Here is a 22872-nt window from a genome sequence, read left to right on the forward strand (position 1 = left end):
GAGCAGGTTTAAAAAAGTAGGTCATACAAGAAGCTCAAAATGAACTGGAGTTATATTCTAAATAAATTTTATCTTTGTGTGTTGAATACCTTGTTGGGCGACTTGCTAACTACTTTCCAAAGCCAAATGTAATACTTTAGTGAACATCACAAGATAACTTGAGAACCTGATCTAGTTTGTGGTCTATGCATCATTGATGATCTGCAAAGCATTTTGTTGGGGTCTGCAGAGAGTGGACTAGATACACTAGATTATTTCTCGTTGTTTCCTATCAATAAACTGCATTAAGAACAACTTCACTAGTAAGATGCAGTCCATCTTGCAAAAGTTTGGGAATCCCCGAACCACAGCAATTGGAACTGAAGTATTACACCATTTTAAATTTATAGGGTGTTTAAAAAAAATAATAAACCTTTGTAAAACTTAAGATAAAGTTGTTCCATTACATTTTAAAAATCCCAATAAATCTCTTCTCAGGAACATTCCTCTGCTATACCTAAACACTGCAACATTGCTAGTGCATGAGAAACTAGGAGTCAAATTGCAACTGGTTATTAACAAGTGCACCTAATTAGTTTCTTTTCATTGTCCAATACAAACTAAAGCAGCATAATCTTGGTTCACATTTCACTGTTTAAGTGTCCATCTATGATGGCATTCATAAGATTTATTTAAAAAGAAAAAGACTTTTGGTTGGGATTTTCAAGATCTCCAAGGGAGGTTGACTGCCTCATTCCCTGAAACGCCTTTGCAAATCCCAGCTTTTAACCCAAGTATCTTTGAAAAAAAATCACCATGATTGCTAAATTTTCTATTTACAGACCAGGCAAGGTTTTATGGAATCAGAAGTCTCCAGTATCAAGCTGATGGCATGCAGAAATTGGCTCTGCTCACACAGTAAGTCCTCTTGATATCTATAGAAACACTAGAAGAATAAGCCACTTACTAGCCCTCTGTGGGAGATAAGTTTAGGAAACTATCAACTGGAAAAACAAAATATTTGTACTATGGCAGAAAAAATTTGGCTCCTCCAAATCTGCCAGCCTGAATGATGCTTTTGTATTACTTTGAAGAGTTACACCATTTTCTTCTTGCACTTAAAAATATATGTCAAGTGTATATAAGCAAGAAATGCTTACTGCGGCTAGTTTTCCTCACTTCAGGGTTTCTTTAATCAAAATGTAACTTCACAAATCTACACCCCTCTTATCTTCAAGACATTCTAAATGCCTGCTGTGACAAGAGCCAGAAGGTAGAGGGGGAAGACCGTTTTACACCAAAAGAAGCAGCAGCCTATTTGTAAGCTTCCCAGCTGGAAATGTGAGCTAATGAAGAGGGAGAACTGAAGAGACTGGAAAACTACAATTACACTGTCTTGCCTACATGGGGAAATTTACAGAATTACTGTACCCATATAATTGTGTATATATTTGTTCGGAATAATAGTGGCCTTTTTCAGTTTAGCACATGATATGCTATGCATAAGCTTCAAGTTGTACTAGTAATATTATTCCACAAAAAGCAACTTCAGGAAGCCAGCCAACCAATTTGGTGCTCTTTAAAGTCTCTTGCCATTAAACAAAAAGGTTCAGCCATTTCTTAAGTTTTGGAACCAAGGAATGCAATTTATACTTAAAGAGCCAGCATTGAGTGATTCTTAATACTGGATGTCTGAAGACTCAGAAGTCTACATGTGTTTTAAAAAACAAAATAACTAAAAAAGCTTAGTAAACTGATTCCTCTTTTACTTCCTGTTAGAGCTGTCAAGCGATAACAAAAAATTGCACGATTAATCACGCTAACAAACAATAGAATACCATGTATTTAAATTTTTTTGGATGTTTTCTACATTTTCAAATATTTTGATTTCAATTACACCACAAGAATACAAAGCGTACAGTGCTCATTTTATATTTATTTTTATTACAAATATTTGGACTGTAAAAAAGAATGTATTTTTCAATTCACCTCACACAAGTACTGTAGTGCAATCTCTATCATGGAAATTGAACTTACAAATGTACAATTATGGACAAAAAACTGCAATCAAAAATAAAACAATGTAAAACTTTAAAGCCCACAAGTCCCAATCAGTCCTACTACTTGTTCAGTCAATTGCTCAGACAAACAAGTTTGTTTACACCTGCAGAAGGTAATGCTGCCTGCTGCTTATTTACAGTATCACTTTGAAAGTGAGAAAAGGTGTTTATATCACACTGTTGTCACTGGCATCGCTTCGCAAGATATGAATTTTTTGCACACATTGATATGTTCCTTCATGCTTCATCCACCATTCCAGAGGACATGCATCCATGCTGATGGGTTCTACTCGATAACTATGCAAAGCAGTGTGAACCAACTCATGTTCATTTTCATTGTTTGAGTCAAATGCCACGAGCAGAAAGTTGATTTTCTTTTTTGGTGGTTTGAGTTCTCTAGTTTACGCAAAGTGTTGCTCTTTTAAGACTTCTGAAAGCATGCTCTACATCTCATCCCTTTCAGATTTGGGAAGACGTTTCAGATTCTTAAATCTTGGGTTGAGTGCTGTAGCTATCTTTAGAAACCTCCTCACATTGGTACTGTCTTTGTGTTTTATTAAACCAGCAGTGTGTTCTTAAAACAAACATGCTGGGTCATCCGAGACTGCTATAACATTAACACATTTTTTAAACAAGTGTCATCAGCATGGAAGTATATTCTCTGGAATGATGGCCGAAACATGAAGAGGCATATGAATCTTTAGCATATCTGGCGGGTAAATATCTTGCAATGCCAGCTACAACAGTATCATAGGAATGCCTGTTCTCACTTTCAGGTGACATTGTAATTAAGTGAGCAGCATTATCTCCTGTAAATGTAAATGAACTTGTTTCTCTTAGCAATTGGCAGAACAAGCAGCAGGACTGAGTGGACTTGCAGCTCTATAAAGTTTTACATTTTGTTTGAGTTCAGTTATGTAACAAAAAATGTATTTGTAACTTGCACTTTCATGATAAGGAGATTGCACTACAGTACTTGTAGGAGGTGAATTGAAAAATCTCATTTTTACAGTGCAAATTTTTGTAATCAAAAATAATATAAAGTGAGCACAGTACACTTTGCATTCTGTATTGTAATTGAAATCTATGTATTTGAAAATGTAGAAAAACCACCCAAAAATATTATAAATTTCAATTGGTATTCTATTATTTTAACAGTGTGATTAAATGTAATAACTTATGCGATTAACTGAAAAGTAAACTGCGATCAACCAACAGCCCTACTTTCTGTAGATCTTATACTGTAGTGCATTCTTCCCCTTCTAATTGCTGCATCATCACTTTTTACAAGAACCCTGCAATTTTGTTCCCAGACTACTCTCCCAAAGGCCCAGGATTATATCTCTGCACAAAAAGCTCTTCAGATACTGAAGTTAACATTTATGATGACAGGTAACACTACGTTATTCATCTTGCAGTGCAATTTCTGAAAGCCATCTCCCTTACCCACCTGGTATTTCAGAAGAGTAACCGAACACCATGAGGAATGGTGTTAATGCTAGTGTAAGAACTCCTATTAATTCATATTTTCTATTATAGCTATTGAAATATTACTTTTCTTCTTGTTTGCAGAAAACAAAACATAGCAGGTGCATTTAAATATGCTGATAAGTCTTGTCCAGGGTAGCTGTATACCTTGTCTTTGTAGTCCAAAAAAATCACTGATGATTAGCTACATCATAAAATATTAACAGATTAAATACTGTCTGTGGGTTTTTCTATGGCAGCAGCCTACTTTTGTCTACCACACACAGCTATCTAATAAAATGCACCTACACACCATGTAGTCTAGCTGTACAATATAACTTCAAATAATTCTTTCCACAAAATGTTGGGAAGGGAAGGTCTATACTCCCAAAAGTGGAAGTTGCTGTGGAATAAAATATATAAACATTCACACACATTCTAAATTATAGTTTTTAATTCTCAAATGCCAGCTCCCATTTCCCCTCTTCTTGTGAAATAAAGACAAAGCCTTGTCTTCACTAAGAAAAAAGCGTGTGTTAACTCAAGGTAAAAGACAAGGCAATTAGTATTTTTCACATAAGTTAGTGGGTCAAGTTAAACACTATGGGGGAAACCCCAATTTAATTCAACCCGCTAACTCATGTGAAAATTACAAACTGCCTTGTCTTCATTAGACTTTTACTTCCAATTAGCTAGCTTGAGTTTCTGAGCAAAGACAGAGTGCTTGTATGAATACAAACATCTTAGGGTAGGCCCTTGCATGCGTCTCAAAGCATACCTATGGAACTCCATAAATTTTCAGCTGATCTGTATAATCCATCTACTCAAAGATCAGTCACCCATAAAAAATAAATTACTTGCATTCTGTCTGACCAAAGAGCTATAAAGCAATCCAAGCTAGACAGACTGTTTAGTCATGAATAATTTAAAGACTAAACCTAGTGATGTTGCATGGTGGTAGCTAATTGAAAACCTGAATACCAATATGTTCTACATCAAAGCTACTAATGAGAGAAAACTGTAATAAAGCTTTAGCAAGCATTTAGACAGGCCATGAAATTGTGGGACTCCTCCACAGTTTCAAGCTATTACACAGAATTAAACCTGTACTTCCGGAATATTGTATTACACAGCCTGTCAGCAGGGGCAGAGATAATGTTTAAACTGACAAGAATTAGAAAAAGGCTACTCTGCTGGTTTACTGGCAGTATAAAATACAGATATACAAAATCAATTTAACTCTGGGTCAAACAATGGTAAATACTGCAAAGCAGCAGTACACCCAGCCCTTGGATATGAAGTGCCTTACACTGTTCCATCAACTGTATGGGAAGATGGAAGGAACAGCATTTGTTAAGCCGCCTGTCTTTAGGATCCTGGGGGGGAAATGTTGCACTGGTGAGGGGGTTACAGCGCTGCAACTTAGGATGTGTACACACCTGCAGGGCATTACCAGCGCTGCAACTCCCTGTTTGCAGCGCTGGCCGTACACCCGGTCGTGCCTCGGGTGTAGAGGATCCAGTGCTGGATCACCAGCACTGGTCATCAGGTGTAGTCACTCACCAGCGTTTTTGTTGACCTCCATGGAATAAGCAGGTACCCCAGCATACCTGAGGAAGCCTCTCTGGTAATTAAGCAAACTCAACTGCCCTCCAAGCAGGTCTCCTTCCCCGCAGTGTGCTCTGGCGTTCCCCGACCCCCCCTCCAAGCAGGTCTCCTTCCCCGCGGTGTGCTCTGGCATTCCCCGACCCCCGCCTCCAAGCAGGTCTCCTTCCTCGCGGTGTGCTCTGGCGTTCCCCGACCCCCCCTCCAAGCAGGTCTCCTTCCCCGCGGTGTGCAACAGCGCTGCAGCGTGGCCACATCTAACACCACTTGCAGCGCTGGTTGCTGTAAGTGTGGCCACTCTGCAGCGCTGGCCCTATACAGCTGTACTAATACAGCTGTAACAACCAGCGCTGCAAAATTGTAGATGTAGACATACCCAAAGGCACAAAAAGGCAGGCAAGTGCTTAATTCCTATTGACTTTCAATGGGAGTTGGGCACACAACTCATTTGCACCTCTGAACACCACACCTCCTCTCCCCTGCACCCAACCATAGAGAAAACTGTCAAATGGTAAATTCAACTTGTTTGACCTGATAAATTTATCACAAGAAAATCCCTAATTAAGGCTTTTATCCTTTAACACAGTGACCAGCCACAACTCAGATCTCCATACTCCACTTCCCTTACATAAATGTCTGAAGTTAATCTTGTACACACCATGAAGAACGTATCCTTTTGTACAGGTATGCAGCTCTCAACCGCTATATTGTTTATGCCAATGAGACAGTACTGACACCAATTTTAAAAAGCACATAAGGCTTTGCTGCTGCACCACAGTGCTTTATCTTTATATGAAAGTTACCCCCAAATTCCTGAATTGATAGACACATCAAGGCCAGGTCTACACTATAAACTTATATCAGCATAACTACATCGCTCAGGGGTGTGAAAAGTTCTAACCCCGAATGCACAGTTATACTGACAAACTTCCTCCCCTCGCCATCTCAGTAGACAGCACTTTGTGGATGGGAGGGCTCCTCAGGTAGACATAGCTACCACCTTGCAGAGGTGGATTAATGACACCAATGGGAAACACTATCCCATTAGCACAGCAGCATCTTTGCACAGCTGCACCAGCCACTGCAGCTTTTTAAGTGCAGACCTGTTGCAAGGCTTGCATTGAAACTGCCATCCAACTGTGGTACTGAGAACCAGAATTACTGTTGTGAGAACGAGGGAGACAGACTATTTAAGTCCATGCCCCTGCAACAGCTTCCTTCTATGTCACATACACACTAAAATGAATCATAATTAGATTGTAAGATCTCTGGGGCAGGGCCCATCTTTTTGTTCTGTTTGTAGAGCACTTAGCACAGGGTTCCCCAACGCGGTGCCTGTGGGGGCATCTAAATGCACCTGTTATCCTGGCCAGCGGTCGAGCATCCGCCAAAATGCCGCCGAATTTCTGCAGTGTTTCAGCAGCGATGCCTTTCGATGACACCACTTGTTAGCGCTCACTAGACAAAAAGGTTGGGGACCACTGACTTAGCACGATGGAGTTCCGCTGCATGACTAGGGCTCCTGTGCACTAAGGAACTACGAATAGTTTAAAAAAATCAGATGCCCTCTGTTCAATGTAAAAAGTTTGAGCTGATAGCACAGATTGAAGCAATGCTACAAAAACCACGCTCCATCTATCACATTCTGTAACACACGGAATATCTATGCCAGCTAAACAGCTTTCAACACTAATTGATAAGGTCATTGGGGAGACTGTGGCTGACAGCCATTGTCAACAGGCCATTTTCCTTGCAGACAGGAATTTTGTCTACAGGCCTGGAGAAAACCGACGTATCTGTTTTTTGAAGGGTTAAGTTAGACTTTCAAGATACAAGAGGAATCCACGTCAGTAAAATGAGAGACTAAATTTAAATTTTAATAGCTCCCATAGCTACAGGTCATCTAGTACATAGCACACAAAACAGTGAGCTCCTCAAAACTGTACCACTGTGGGAGCTTTCAAAGTGATCTACCAAGAACAAATTTTGAAACACTTGCTGGATATACATGCTCTTTAATGAGTATTTTTAGAGGCTTCTTTATGAGGTATGAAGGAAAATTCCAGGTTGTCTCAGCTAAACATTTTTCATTCAACAGGGATGATTCACCTCCTCCTCTTTCCCACTCTTAAAAAACCACCACCCAGAAAAAGATCACTGCTAGAGTTTTTTCGTAAGACGATTCAACCAGATGTGCATCTATGAGATTTGATTTCACATATCAGATATATTAGAATAGAAGTTGACAGGACAAATGAATTCTTAATGGTGTGAACATGAATTATGATGCTGTTATATGCCAATACTCTTTGTGGAGTTGAGATTCAAGAGAGTTCACCCAGAAAAAGGAATTGTCTGAATTACTAGGGCAAATCTCATGTCTATTTTCCTGATTTTATACAGGAGATTGCCTCCAGTAAGGGACTAGTTCCTATTCGCATAGTCTTTCCCTCCTACCTCCTACTAATCTACAGGCAAGATGATCAATGTCACAGGAAATTAGAACAGTCTGGGTCACACTGAAACAACGTTAACTCATTTATGTGGAAATGCACCAGAAGAACAATTGGAATACAGAATTACTTCCTTCCTGAGCTCAGAATTGAAAGAGAAGCAGAACCTAACATTAAGAACATCAGAATGGCCATACTGGGTCAGACTAACAGTCTACTCAGCCCAGTATCTAATCTTCTAACAGTGGCCACATGCTTCAGAGGGAAGGGGCAAAACAGGGAACTACTGAGTGATCCATCTTGTTGGACAGTCCCAGCTTCTGACAAAATGGTGCAAAATGATCTTGTGCCAATTCTAAAGATTGGAATCTCAACACTGGATGAGTTCACCTATCCGTGTGCCCTCAGATCTTACAGATGAACTGTGATGACTGTACAGGTTGAACACCTCTAATCCAGCACTCCCTGGTCCAGCATAGGCACTGGAGTACCCATGGGGAAAAATTAGCGGGTGCAAAGTTTCCACCAGAGCCAAGTTCCCCCCTCTGCCCCCTCCCCCCGTGCACTGCTGCAGCCCCATATTTACCAACGCCTCCTCCACTCTCCCAGCACTTCCACAGCACTGCAGCATTCAAGCTCCAGGAGGAAGGGAGAGGACCTGGGGCTGGCAGCTGGGACCAGCATCAGAGCCCCCAGGCAGGGGGCTGGCGGCCAGGACCCCGGTTGACAGGCCATGCTGGGCACAAAGCCTGGGTGTGCTGCAGCACCTCCCCCCCTTACTCCCTGTGCCTATGGAGACCTGTGACACTCTGCATTTACCTCCAGTGGTTCAGCAAATTCTCTGGTTCAGCACCAGCCAGGTCCCAAGGGTGCTGGACTATAGAGGTTCAACCTGTACATGAAAGTTATCTATAGTATTTTTAACACTTTAGACCAGTAGTTTTAAAATTGGTTTGCAGCTATGATTGCAAAGCATGTGTCAGTTGTCAAATATCTAAACTTCAGCTTAGATGTTTCTGGAGGCTTTTCTGACCAACTGAACTCAAAACAAGTGCTTGGCACTCTGTAGCTGCTCCAGTGATCTTCAAATTCAGCCATAACCAAGTGTGTATCATAACTCCAAGAAAATCTGAACCAGTGGTGGTTGTAATGCCTCTTCCCTGTTGACTGCACTCAGAGATGTTATTGGCCTACAAGTGGTACCACATGAACTTTATTCTTTTAGGAAAAAAAGATTCTTCTAAAAAAATCTAAACATTCGCTGGTCCCATTTGAAACACTATTTAATACTACCCTAAGGCATACGCAGATTAGGATAAAGGGTTGTTTTTTTTTAAAAATTGTAGCTAAAACATTAACGCATTTTTAAGACTTGTACCCTTGTCTAGAGAACCCCCACACATTAAAAATGGAGTCAAACTCTAGGTTACCTCTAGGATCCACTCTGAACAGCTAACCCAACTTTGAAGAGATTAAACTGCACCTATATTAGATCTTAAGAGATGTTTCAAATATATTTAGCTAGCAATTTTAAAAATACCTTTTTCCTAGTTTAAGCACTGCTATGGTGGTTAGCACATCCTTGAGTTTCTACTTTAAGTCACTTTTTAACAGCTACTTCAGATTACACCTTGCAATAAACAAGCTGACTTGAGGTCCTGAATGCAGAACAGTATATAGTTAACATTAAGTGAACCAAAGCTTTAAAGGATTTCTGCTTAAAATCTGTTACAAGATTGAGTACACAGCAACTTATACAGCTATTGAGGGTTTTCTGTAGCATCACAAAGTATACCTTTTGTCATGCTTTTACACAGAGGTATCATGGCTACTTGCTGCTTCTGCCCCCCCTTAAGATTTAAACCCCTATTCTATTCCTGTCTCAGCTCAATGATAAGCTAAAGACTTTCTGCACTAACAGGAAGTCCCTGCTCCTCAACCTAGTCTGCCTCTCCCTAACCTTCATTCTCACAAAAGCTAGTCTTGACAGCTACTATGGAGACACCCTATAAAACAAACCTGACCTTTGAGCGAACAAAAGGTGTGGCCATTTTAACTGGTCCAAAATTCCTGTGCTAAAAGTAGTGATGTAAGGTAGTCATTTCTTGCTCTTTAGGTAATACACGCCCCAGCTAATAGCCTTCAGCATTTATATCACGTTCCAGGCTTCCTATCTAACTTTTGTGACTGACAAGATGTTTAAAGATTATTTGAGAGTGATTAAAACCAAAAAGTTATTTTATATAGCATTAATAGGAAACACTTACTACAATTAGTGCTTTTCTACATGCCATAAAATAATTGTTAACTGAATGACACCTTGCTTAGCAAAATAAGAGATCACTTCGGAGAGCTTTAACATCTTGTGACTGCATGAATTATTCTATAAATTTTCACTGTGTACATACAGTTTAAGGAATGCCTACACAGTTTAGATCAAAGACTAACCTAAAAAGTGCAATTACACAATAGTGAGGTGTGTCAAAAACCTGCTTTGGTAAATACTAAGTAACCTTTAAGTCAGAATTTCTATAAACAAAACATTGTTATGTTAGAGATGAAGACCAATTTCAAATCAGATTTTGATTATGAAGCTGGAAAAGAAACTGATCACTTGGAGTTTAGATTTCAGATAGAGCCCCTTTATCCTGGTCTAAGTACAGAGATCACAGGACTAGGAGCCAGGAAAACTCATTACTTCTAATTCTACCACAGACTCTGACTCCTTCTGTAGCCTTTGATGAGTCATTGAATATCTTCTCTTCAGTTTCCCCACCTATTAATTGAGATGATAAATCACAGGAGTGAGGAGAATTACTCAATGCCTGTGAAATATTGTCTCAAGTATTTTTAACTACAACAGCTAGTCTACAAAATAAAATTCAAGTTTCAGATCTGGAGAGAAATGTTTTCATTTAACCATTTCATCACATGGGGTTTTCTTAAGAATTCCCTCATGGAAAAATTAAGTTATAATAGTAACCAGAGCAGGAGCTTAAGCAAGCTATGAATCACGTCATTCTAATCAATTTCTACATAAAGAATGAATGAGTAATTTAGTGTAAACTAAGTTTTAGATGTGATTCAAGACACTTCTCCACTATGATTTATTGGCAGATGAATATGTGCTACCTGGAATCTCTTGCTTACAACCCTTGATACAGGTTGAAGCAATATGTACAATTTGTTGTTGCAAATAAAACAATTGGGTTCCTATACTCCATTAGAGGGAGTTTTCCATTTGCTCATAAAGATGAATAATCTATTCATAAATTGAAGTAGCTGTACATAAAAATCATATCAGATGACATTAGATTCCTTATGTTCCTTCCACAAAACATGTTACCATTCCTGTTACATGCAGCTATTTGCCTTAATTTCTGATCACCATGCCACTGGAATATTGCTTTTCTTGTGTCCATATTAAACACATGTGGCTTACATGTGTGATCACGCCTGTAACAGCAAGTCCACAAGAGCCAGCTTGTTGTAGCCTTTGAACTAGAGCCATAAGAGGGGACTGGAATTTCCTCACCACATTCTTGGTCTACTGCCTGAAGCCATAATTACTTGTTCCCATGGCAAAGAGCCTGGCTTGACCACAAAACCACTTCTATGCAGTCAGCCTGTATCATACTCTAACAAAACTTGTTCTACAATATTTTAAGAGTTAATTTTGCAGATGCTACTTCTGTTTTCAAACTGTATATTTCTAAGGTCATGTGTCTACACTAGCAGACTTACAGTGGCACAGCTGTACCGATATAGCTGTGACACTGTAAGATCACTCGTGCAGTCACTTTATGCCGACAGGACCCGTCAACATAATAAAACCACCTCAATGACTGCCAGCAAGTATGCCAGCGGGAGAAGCTCTCCCACTGACAGTAGCACTGTGTACATAAGCACTTATGCCAGAGAAACTTGCGTTGCTCATAGGGGTGTTTTCTACAAGCCTGAGCGACATAAATGGTAGTGCAGACATAGCTCAGGGTCTGGTACTATGGAGCTTTGTGTATAGGCCTATCCACAACGGAGCTTCATGTTTAGGATTATCCAATAGATGGCTATTTTTACAGCAATTCCTTGTTATGAAATACAATACCATTTGTTCTCTTCCCAAAGAACGGTGCATTGGCACAATAGTAAATCACCATCATTAATTATTTGTATTACTAGAAGGTCTAGGAATGTCAACTGAGATCAACGTCCCACTGCATACACTTAATAAAACAATCTCTGAACTGAAATGCTTACAATCTAAACAAACAAAATGGAGAGACTATATTACTTCCATTTTACAGATGGAGAACTGAAGCATGAAGAGATTAAGTAATTCACCCAAAATCAAATGGAGTCTTCAACATGGCCAGAAAAATAATCCATCTTGAAGTCCAAATTAATGTCTCAACCACAATGCCACCTCTTCCTTTCTTTTCAGGAAGTGAGTCAGTTAGGTGAAAGAGGAAGTCTTAAGCAGATCACATGTTTATGGCTGCAACTCTTTTTCCATCAGGGTCTCCAATAATTGCAGGGCTTTGTGAGCAACAGAACAGTAATACATTTCCTAAACTAGCTGTATCTGCATATTAAGATGTGAAGAAACCCACAGATAGGACACATGATATGCATATTTTAAACCTCTGGACTGGCTAACTTGTACTATGATCCAGAAAATACTTAAGATTATCCAGCAATGCACTAAAGCACAATAAAATTAGATTACAGTACTATTATTCTGGAGACTGAAATATTGCTCAGTGTTCTCAACAGCAAAATTACTGAAGTATAATATTTCAAAGACTTCAGAATAATGAAAAAAGAGCCCACCCAAGTATCTAAAACAGATTACGTGTGGAGAGGATTACTCAATTACTGTGTGCCTCCTGGGCTGGACCAAGTACAGCACACCCATCTAATCTAAGCACCTGATTTAAAGAACCTGAGTACGAACACCACACAGGAGCTGCCTGTAAGCTTCTAAAACATTAGGACTGACAACCTAAAAGGAGACTTCAGGAGAATAACTTGTAACATTTCATTCCCCTATTGCTTTTTGCTCCTTCCACCTTTCCACATTAGTCTGCTGGGTTTGTCTTCACTTTTTTTTTTCCAGTACATTGACTAACAGTATAGTTCAAGAGATGTTTACCATTCTCTCTCTACAGTGCTGCTTAACAAAAGGACCAAGACAGTCTGGAAAAAAAAGTCACTAAAAATCTATGATCTTTCAAGCTTACAATGAACTGAAAGGAATATGGTTTCTGCCGTCTCTGCTCACGCATATCCTGAATATAATTTGGGATGATAGGGAAGGAGATCATTTAACACTTCTGATTTAAAAGATATTTCTCTAATACCCACACCAACAATTTAGGGGCACAGCCAGCAAACAATCTCTAAGAACAGTTTTCAGGAGCAGATGCTAGAGGTGTAGCTTCTTTCATTCCTAAGTCAATCTTATTCCTATTTTAATCTTTTACAGATTCAATAGTGGTAAAAGTCTCAGCTGCTGTTCAACTTTATTACTTTAAGTTACTGGACAATGATAAGGAACACCTATTTCTGAAAGGAGGAAAAAATGAAGTTAATAAAGTGATTGCTAACAATGGATGCCCTAAGAATCTCACTTAACAGCTGCAGCGAAGAACAGAGCTCATTCAAAAAGTATTTCAACAGAAATCCTGCTGAAATGCTTCCAGGATTGTACAGAAAGTTTCCTCTGCACACTACTCAGTAACCCAATTACTCAAAAAAACCCACGGGAAGTTACAATGAAGTGAGGATCCTAGTAAGAGCAATTGCACATGTTGTTGTCAGTTAGTTCTTTTAAAAGGTAAGTATGAACTCATTTTCAACTATTCTCATACAAAGTTATATGGTTTTTGAGATTTAATGAAAGGACTCCTATTCCTTTGGACATGCTAGTGTTGAATTAGAAGATTGCCTATAATAAAGCACGGGCAAGAGTGGCACTGGTCACAGAAGAAAAGCATTCCATTGCTCTAAAACTAAGAGACTTTAGAAATCAAAATTTAACTGTAAATAACCAAGCACTTATTCTAAAGTCAAAGGCACATTTTGGTGTAGTATTACAGAATGTATTGCATTATTTGCTGTGGAAGGTACCCCTTCAAACACTACTTTAGGCATGACACTAAACTTATCTAAATAGGGTGAAATTTCCCAAGATTTATGAGCAGAGAACTTCTTACCCTAGTTCATGTAATTCAATCCTCTCTTTTGCTCCTGTCATCTTCTACCTGAACTGGTTTTCTAAAAGTAGGGTGCCTGACTGACAAGAAGTACTATTTCTGGTGTATATATTTTCCTCTTATCCTCGCCCATCTCTCATGCCCCATGGCACTTGCAGAATAAAAGCGACAGTAGTTCTGTCTTGTGCTAGAAATGGAAGTGCTGACGTGACTTCTTCCAATCCCCATTTTGATGACAAACCATACCCTCCTTAAGGATTAAAATCATGCAACATACAAGAACTGCATGCCAGGATAAATTCAGTCACAGCAGAAACTACACACACTAAGCCATTTTCATACTTTTTAATAATAGCACAAGCGGTAACCTCTCCCCTATAGATGTTAAACCGATCTCTTCTCCATCTGTCTGCAGCTCACTAAAACCATGCAGAACTTTAACAGACTTGCCCATAGTTATGGCATTACTAGTATTTGGTTCTGTTCTTTCAATATGAAAGACACTATGCTTTAATAGCTTCCCTGTAGTACTTTTAGATTTTATGTAGCAAAAATGGCCCTGTGCTTAAGACAATATATAAAATAGATAAATGAAGTAACATAAGCTACCTGTCTCACGATGAATCTTTAGCTCAGTTTAAATTCTTAGTCCTGTCCCAAACTGCATCATTTCACCAACAGTTCAACTTTTCACATTTGCCACCTCTGATGAATCTTTCCAATTTAACTCTTTAAACTAACAATTATGATCCTGACAATGAACTAAGCTGAGGAGTGCTAGTCTATCCTGAACATTCCAGTTTAGCAGTTCTCAGGAACCAAGTTTCCTCCTATGAACAGCAGCCTATTATCACACTCCATTGATAAGGAGGCTCCTGTCAGCACTTTGAGTCTCACTCTGCAGCGCTGGCCCTATACAGCTGTACTAATACAGCTGTAACAACCAGCGCTGCAAAATTTTAGATGTAGACATGGCCTCAGGGTTAGGGCTGCACTTTCAAAACCAGACACTAGCAGGGTAAAGGTCATATTTACTGTACTCCCAAGAGATAAGAATGTGTAAAATGCTTTTTATTTTAGCATTAAAAGGATTATCACAACATCCAAATGAACAGGAGATCCACAAAAATAAAGTTGAGCGTTCTCAATTCAATGAACTGTCAATTTCTCTTTCAAGATGTATTGTCCATTATATAGATATAACACAAGTTTGTCTGACCACCAATATCATTTGTGTTCTGTTTTTAAACATCTTGTCTGACAATAACAGCCTTTCTGTCCTCCAACAGCAGAGTAAAAACAAGGCCATACATATGAAAATTAAATGCGCCTTCTGGTTAAAAAACAATTGAGATGTACTATAAAGAAACAGACCCTTTAAAATTGAAGTGTTACTTTTTGTAAGTTTATAACTAACACTAAACTAGGTCAAATGCTGAGCAAGTGGAAAAAGAGAAAAAGTGAGAAGTGCCTACCTTTGTACCAACTGTTATATCTTGGACAATGCTGTAGAAAAAAAGAAAGAAGAGGATTAAGTTACATAGGTTTGCCACAAATATCCAGCAGTAAGGAAAAAAGCTAGTCAAAGTGCACCCATCTTCACAAGTGAGTCAAAGAGTTCATCCAAGAAAAAAAAAATTAGGTTGTGGTGAAGACCCAATGCCCCAAAGTGTTAGGAATGCGCACCTCTTCCACTTGTAACAATGGAACTTCCCCCTTTTTGCCAGTGAACCATAGAAAGGAGTATGCAGGTACCAAAGCCAGTATTCACAGGAATGTACAACAAACAGTGTCTTGAGCCAAGTCACAGCAAGAATGAGTGTCAAAATTACTCTCCTACAGTCACTAGTATTCACCTGTATAGTCCATACAATCCATATCTAGAGCATTCTTAAAACAAAACTTTATATTTAGACTATCAAGCTGGCACAAATATTCAGCAGAAGAATTCAAGGGAGCTGACCCTCGGGGTGGCTACCTCTACAAAGATGAGTTAGTAATGCATCCAGAATTTGCCCAAGAATGATGCAATACCAATGGTGCAAGCAACAGGGGAACTGCTTGCATAGTAGACTAGACAGGCTTTTATGCCACTGCCTCATCTAAACCTGAATAAAACAGCCTGTGCCTGATTTACAGTAGCCCTTCCACCATAGTGCAGCTCCACTAGTGACAGCAGTTATTAGAGTAATAGCAGAATGACTGCTAAAAGTGTTTAGTGAAAACAAAATCTTGTTGACCCCCAGTGTTATATGGATATCAGGAATATTGAGTGTGATTATTAAAGTATTTCTACCCTGCCCACATTACAGCATAGCAGCGCTGTGACATGTGCAGTGTAGACATGCTTCATTACCAGGGGAGAGCTCTCCTGGCAATAAAATACTCCAGCTCAAATGATGGGTGGTCACTCCTGGCAATAAAGCACTGTCTATACTGGCACTTCTCAGCAACTTTTGTCACTCAGTGGGGTGTTTTTTCACACCCCTGAACAACTAAAGTTTTAGCACTGAAAGCGGTGGTATAGACATAGCTTAACAAATTTTGTAAAGAACACTGACGTATGCCCTCATGCATGAGGTTTAATCTGTTGGGGTACATCTGCACAGGGATAAAAGACCCCTGGCACAGCCAAAGCTGGCCCAGATCACCTGACTGAGGCTGGTGGGGCTAAAAATCACTATGTAGATGTTCAGACTCAGGCTGGGTCCCAGAATTTGGACTTCAGCCCCAGCCCAAACATCTACACAGCAATTTTTCAGCCCCAGAGACTAAGCCTTGAAAATCTGAGTCAGCTGACCCTGGCCAGCCGCAAGTTTTGTATCCCTCTGTAGACCACCATTAGAGACCTGGATGAAAACTAGTGGTGGATACAGGTTATTCTACATCGGCCTACCACAGGGTTTTTATACCTTCCTCCAAAGCATATTGCACTGGACACTATCAGAGACAGGATACTGGACTAGATGGACCACTGATCAGATCTTGTATAGCAACTCCTGTTATTGACAGTCACTACTCTGCCAAACGGAGAATGCAGTTCAGGGTAATGAGATACTCATATTACCAACATTTACACCTTTTTTGTAAAACGGTTCAAGATGGATGGAGAATTCTTTCATTATGTTTGAGGTTCTCTAGCACAGGGCTTTTCCAACTTCATTGCACCGCAACCCCCTTCTGACACTACACAACCCCAGGAAGGGAGGACGAAAGCCAAAGCCCCGCGCAAGGGGGCCTGTAACCTGAGTCCTGCTGCCCCAGCAAATCTAACACTAGCCTTGGTGACCCAATTAAAACGGAGTTGCGACCCACTTCAAGATCATGACAGTTTGAGAACCACTGGTTGAGCATAACTAAAGTACTGTGCTGCAGGAAGTCCAAAAATTGGTAAAGTAGTGATGTAAAGTTGGGCAGCAGACACCCATTGACCCTGTAGCCCTTCAGGGTACACACCATGCCATGAACCTTGAATACTAATGTCAGCCTTCCCCAGTACAGGGTGCATCGTACAAATACTTGGAATGATAGAGGATCCTGCAGTCAGTCACAAGCCAATAGGTCTGCAGTGACCCACTACTGAATCACAGAAAACAGCTAGAAGTTGGGTTCTACTAAGTCCTGCATAGCAATGAAAAAAGTAACTCTACTTGCAGCAGGAAAAATTTTAGAATTCAAAGGGATTTAATTCTGCCATAACCTACATTTTCTACACTTTCCCTTGCATTTTAGTAATTTTTCAGGTAATTAAACACTGCTCACACTTATTACAAAATCATTCAGGTTTCACTGATTTAAACAATCCCTGGTACTAGCATAAGCCAGCTCGACTTCTCATACTTTCTCCTCAGAACCAGCCTGCCATGTCATCATAACCCAGCAATTTTACAGCTGGAGTCACAATCTACTCCAATGGCTGATGCCAGGAAACTACACTATGGTTTCGCTAGCTCAGACTGCTATTAAAAAAAGCTCTGAATGAGACTACAGGATTTTACAATCCCACTGGTGTTCAGAGTCACCAATGAAGACAGATGGGTTTTGTTTTATCATGAGGGGGAGAGCTTTAGTGGAGTAATTAAACCCATCTGTACATCAGTGGAAAATTCAACTGAATGCTGCTGCACGTAACCACTCCAAAGTTATTTAACATACTAGTGTTTCTTCAGTTTAAAAAAATACCATTTATGCCAGAGTGCTTTTTGCACACCTGAATCAAAGAAAAACCTCCCAGAGGCAGAAAAATAATGAGCATCTAAAGTTCCAAGCCTCTCAAAGTTATCCTTGAGCAATTTCTTTTGCTTCCTGTTCCTCTTGAGGGCCTCACACACAGGAAATGTTTTACATAAAGTAGCCTTTACAGGGAATGGTATTTAAAATTATCTGCAAGAGCAGCTTTTTTATCTGCCAAAAACTGTTCGGTTCCGGAATATTTTTGTATATTTATCTGATAACTGAGGTCACATGAATAGCACACAACACATCAACAGCTTTTAGACAATTTTTTAAAAAGAAGTATGCCATCAATTTTCAGTTTGAATACACTTTTAAACAGCAGTTTCTCAAGCAAGTTTCACTGGTCCTCACAACCAAATCAGTTACCTAGTTTTCTCCTAGTTTAGCACTATGGGCCACCAATTCTAGCAAAATTTAATTTCACTTAGAAAGAACACCACTTCCTTTGGAATAATTGACAGAAAACCAAAAGTAGTGATCTGGGATGACACACTTTTGGGCCATTTTCTAATATGCATCTTTGCCATATCAAGCCCCCTTGCATATTTAACAAGACAATTTATACCAAAAACAATTAAGGAAAAAATGCAACTAAGCAGGATCGTAAGCATGAGAAATACTGATGAAACGTCATGGACAGTTAGCAATGCAGAAGTGGAACAATTTCCAGAAGAAAAACTCCCCACATCTTATCACAAGCCCAGCAAACAACAGTTAGGCTCTGAAAGGAAAGTGAACCATGTCCTGGGATCTTTAACTGACATGGAATAATTAAAATTTTATGCTTCAGCCCATATTGTTGCTTCTACTACACAGGATGAAAAGCTACAACTGTCTAAATAAATATTTTAATTTACATAACTAAGCCAGCTTTCCTACAATCTACCCTGAGTGTAGAAAGAATACTCACCACAAAAACAAGAGGTTTTCAAATTAGTTACAGCTGTAAATTATTAAAGTTTTTCTATAACTTTTATACCAACTCAACAAGTTGAGCAGTTACATTAAAAATGTAACAAGCTGAACTGAAGTTCCTGAGCAAAGGAAGGCAGTCTTCACATAAAGAACCAGACTCTGACCCCTTTCTGATCTGAAGTAGTAAATGATTTTTTTTATGAAGCCAGTCATTAATTTAGGCTCTCTAATTGACGGTTTTGGGATATTTAAATACTGTCTCTTTGGAAGTGCCAAATATTTTGGGTTGACTAACAAGGTTATTCAGTGATATCTTCATTAAGCATCACATTTTGAAATGCCTCTAAAATAGATGCAGCAAAGAATTCTGTGGCACCTTAGAGACTAACAGACATTTTGGAGCATGAGCTTTTGTGGGTGAATACCCACTTCCTCAGATGCATCTAAAATAGATGGGGTGGTCATTAGAGTGAGAAGCAACATTACTTGGCATACAAATGTTGCTCCCTGCAAAGCTACAGGAGCCACATCATTAGCAAGGCACATTTTATCTGGAAAACCTACAGAAGGGCAAGGAAACACTACCACAAGGATTGTTGTGTTGTTACAGCTTAACCTGAGATACCCAGGTAGCACGCAAGGGAAGCCATATTTCCAATAAATTCCCGAACTATGCCTGAAGGCATTAAAGCTCCTCAAAGCCTAGAGTGTATAAGCCAAATTACACTTCAAAATGCGTTTGTGGAAAGGCCAGGACAATGGCAGTGTAACCCATTACTGAGGCAGCTCCACAATCTTGCCGCTTGAAAGAGTCCCCGCCCGGTACAATCCTGAATGATCGCTGCTCCTAAGGTGAGTGGGTGCATGTTGCAGCGCTTCCCAGGCACCTCCCCAAGCAGACGCTACGGCCCACACCCAGGCAATTTACAGGAAACATGGCAAACCTCCTCCCACTCACTCCACGACCGCACGAGGGAGTCTGGATTCCTTTGGGGAAGGGGGGGGTGAAAGAGCCATCCCCCTTCCCTGGGTGCACGGAATGGGGGCGCCACCAGGGGTGAGCGCGCGTCCCCACCCCCAGGTGCACGGCCCAGGGCAGGGCCCAGCCACGCGCCGACGAGGACGCCAGTATCACGCGCCCCCGTATGCGGACGCACTGGGGGGCGAACAGGCCCGGGCAGCCGAGCGCGAGGCAGCTGGAGGGGGGAGCGGGGAGGGGGGAGAGAAGAGCAGGGAAGTTCCGAGCGCGCGCGGCTCCGAACGCCGGGGTGGCCGCGCGAGGCACCGCACGCGCTCCGCGCCTCGCCTCACTTTCGGAGCGGAGGCATCGGGGGACCGCCCCTCCCCCTTACTGCGGCCCCGCACGGCGACACAGGGAACCGGGGCGGAAGTAGGAGGCGGCGGCGACGGCGGGGATCCAGTCGGGAACCCCCCGCCACAACGGACCCCTCTCAGGTAACCCTTCCCCCACACGCTCGCCGCCGCCGCCCCCGCAGGTAACGCCCGAGCCCCCTCAGGAGGTCCCGAGTTCCCCACGGCCCGGTGAGGGCTCCAACATCTCCCCTCCTGTCTCCGCCCGTAGCAGGGCCCGGCCCAGCGGGAACTCACCCGTCCATTGCACACAGAGGAGACCCGCAGGGAACGGAGTGGAGGCGCCGGAATAGCAGGAACGAACCCAACGGCTCCGTGTTATAGACTCACAAAATGGCGGCGCCGTCCGGCCCGCCTCACCCGCGCCAACACCCCATTGGCTGCCGCCGGTGTCGGCCTGACGACACAGGCGGGCATCACTCGTCTCACGGGGCGGGGCGTGGGGATGCTGCTGCGAAGTCTATTGGCTAGAAGGGAGGTAAGGGGCGGGCTGAAGAGTGGGTGCGCAGCGAGATTGGATGAACGTCCGGCATTGTTAAGGGAAGCCATTTTGAGAGCGGGTAGGAAGCCCAATGGTCACACTGGGTAGCCATCTTGAATAGGGGCAAAGAACAGAATAACAACAGTGGGCAGCCATCTTGAATATGGGCAAGATCTCCAACGTGCCTGTTGGGCTGTTATATTAAATATGGGTACGCGTGCAGGGGGTAGCCATCTTAAATATGGGGAAACAGTCCAAAGACCACGCTAGGCAGCCATAGTGAATGTGGGCAAGGAAGCCCAAAAGGGCCTCACTCACTGGGCAACCAGTGTGGACAGGAAGCTAAAAGGCCCATGTGCCTGTTATAAAAGTACATTGTAACTACTAAAATATTGAGCACGTTTTGTCATTTTTTTTAATGCAGTTAATTAACGTTTACAAATACATCAAATTATTTTACTTTTTAAAAATTATAGAATAAAATCAACTTTATTTTAACTGGAGTTGGTGTTTTGGGGAGAAAATTATTCTTTGTGTCTGGGAGAGCACAAAAATATTTCATGAAAAAGATAAAGAACTACAGTATCTGCTCAGTCCAGACATTAGGATTCTCTTCATAAGAGTCAGGGTTGCACTAGCTTCCTTGACCAACATCTCCCCTTTCATTACCCACCCCCACCCATCGTGGGTTGCATTGATTAGTTCAGTGGTTCTCAAACTGTGGATCAGCAGGGCCGGCTTTAAGCCAATTCACCCGATTCCCCGGAATCGGGCCCTGCTCCGGGGATCCTTCGGTGCCACAGAAAACCCAGAACACACCCCCCTCGCCGAAGTGCTGCCGAAGACCTGGGCCGCCGCCAGATATTCCAGTTGGGCCCCGCGGGTCATAAAGCCGGTGCTGTTGTTGCAGCCGGGCAACAGTTGGAATTCGTTTGCCCGGTGTGCGTATTTCCAATGACCACACCGGAGTGGAGAAGCAAGTATCTTTATTTGAGTCAAATAAGGTGCAAGGAGATATACAATCTTAGATTATGCACGAATTACTATTCTTTTTCCCACCTTATATACCCCACTTGTTTACAAAGATGCTTACAGGTGCCACAATTTATCATTTACAATTTATTAAGTACCGGATCCTTTAATTAAACTATATCCTTTAACCCACACTACAGAGCCCCCCTTTGCTTGATTACATTTTATACCATAAACAAAAGAAAATGATAAATGATTACATGTACTCATGCTAGCTTTAAAGGAACATATTGATTAATCTAAGGGGTAATTCGAGGGCGATGGCAGGCCTGAGAATGTAAACTTTTAACCCCACGCCATATTGCCAATTATTCGGGGCCTGCCCCCCCCCAACACTGTGGATCAGGACCCCAAAGTGGATTGCAACCAGGGCCAGTTCCAGGCACTAATGAAGGAAGGAGGTGCCTGGGGCAGCCAATAGAAAGGGTCAGCGCTCTGTCCGTTTTGGGGGAGGCACGTCCAGGTCTTCGGTGGCAATTCGGTGGTGGATGCTTCACTCCCTCTCTTCACCTTTGGCAGCACTTCGGCGGCAGCTCAATCCGGTTTTTCTTTTCTTTTTTTTTTTCTTTGTCGCTTGGGGCGGCAAAAGAGCTGGAGCCTGCCCTGATCGCAACCCCGTTTTAAGGGGGGGCGCCAGGGCTGGTGTTAGACTTGCTGTGGCCTGGGGCTGAAGCTGAATCCCGAGCCCTACCATGCAGGGCAAAAGGCCAAGGGCTTCAGCCCTGGGTGGTGGTGCTCAGATTACAGGTCCCGCATATGAGGCTGAAACCCTTGGGCTTTGCCTTTGGTGCCCCCACTTGGAAAAGTGGGGATCGGGGTCTGACTTAGGCCCTCTTGCCTGGGGCAGCAGGGCTCAGATGGGTTGAGGCTTGGTCCCCTCTCCTGGGTTGTTTAGTAATTTTTTTTTTTTTTTGTCAGAAGGGGGTCGCGGTGTAATGAAGTTTGAGAACCCCTGGATTAGTTGATGCCTTCCACTCCAGAGATAGCTGTCTTTCAATCATGCTGTGTGCATTTAGGCCCTACTCCTTCAGAGAGATTCATGCAGATAGCTGCTTGTG

At 41.6% G+C, this 22872-nt stretch overlaps 1 protein-coding gene across 1 annotated transcript in view; it reads right to left on the bottom strand.

Annotated features, from left to right (window-relative positions):
* Nucleotides 1-20670, bottom strand: part of PTBP1 (polypyrimidine tract binding protein 1) — a 45706-nt gene extending 25036 nt beyond the window's left edge. The window contains exons 1-2 of the mRNA XM_030540776.1: nucleotides 20539-20670; nucleotides 15255-15285 (exon numbers count right to left, since the gene is read on the bottom strand). Coding sequence (XP_030396636.1) covers nucleotides 15255-15285; nucleotides 20539-20546 — 39 coding nt within the window. The 5' untranslated portion in view covers nucleotides 20547-20670. The remainder of the gene's footprint in view (nucleotides 1-15254; nucleotides 15286-20538) is intronic.
* Between the last annotated feature and the right edge of the window lie 2202 nt (nucleotides 20671-22872).

This window comes from Gopherus evgoodei, chromosome 22 (assembly GCF_007399415.2).
Source record: "Gopherus evgoodei ecotype Sinaloan lineage chromosome 22, rGopEvg1_v1.p, whole genome shotgun sequence".
NCBI classification, from domain to species: domain Eukaryota; kingdom Metazoa; phylum Chordata; order Testudines; family Testudinidae; genus Gopherus; species Gopherus evgoodei.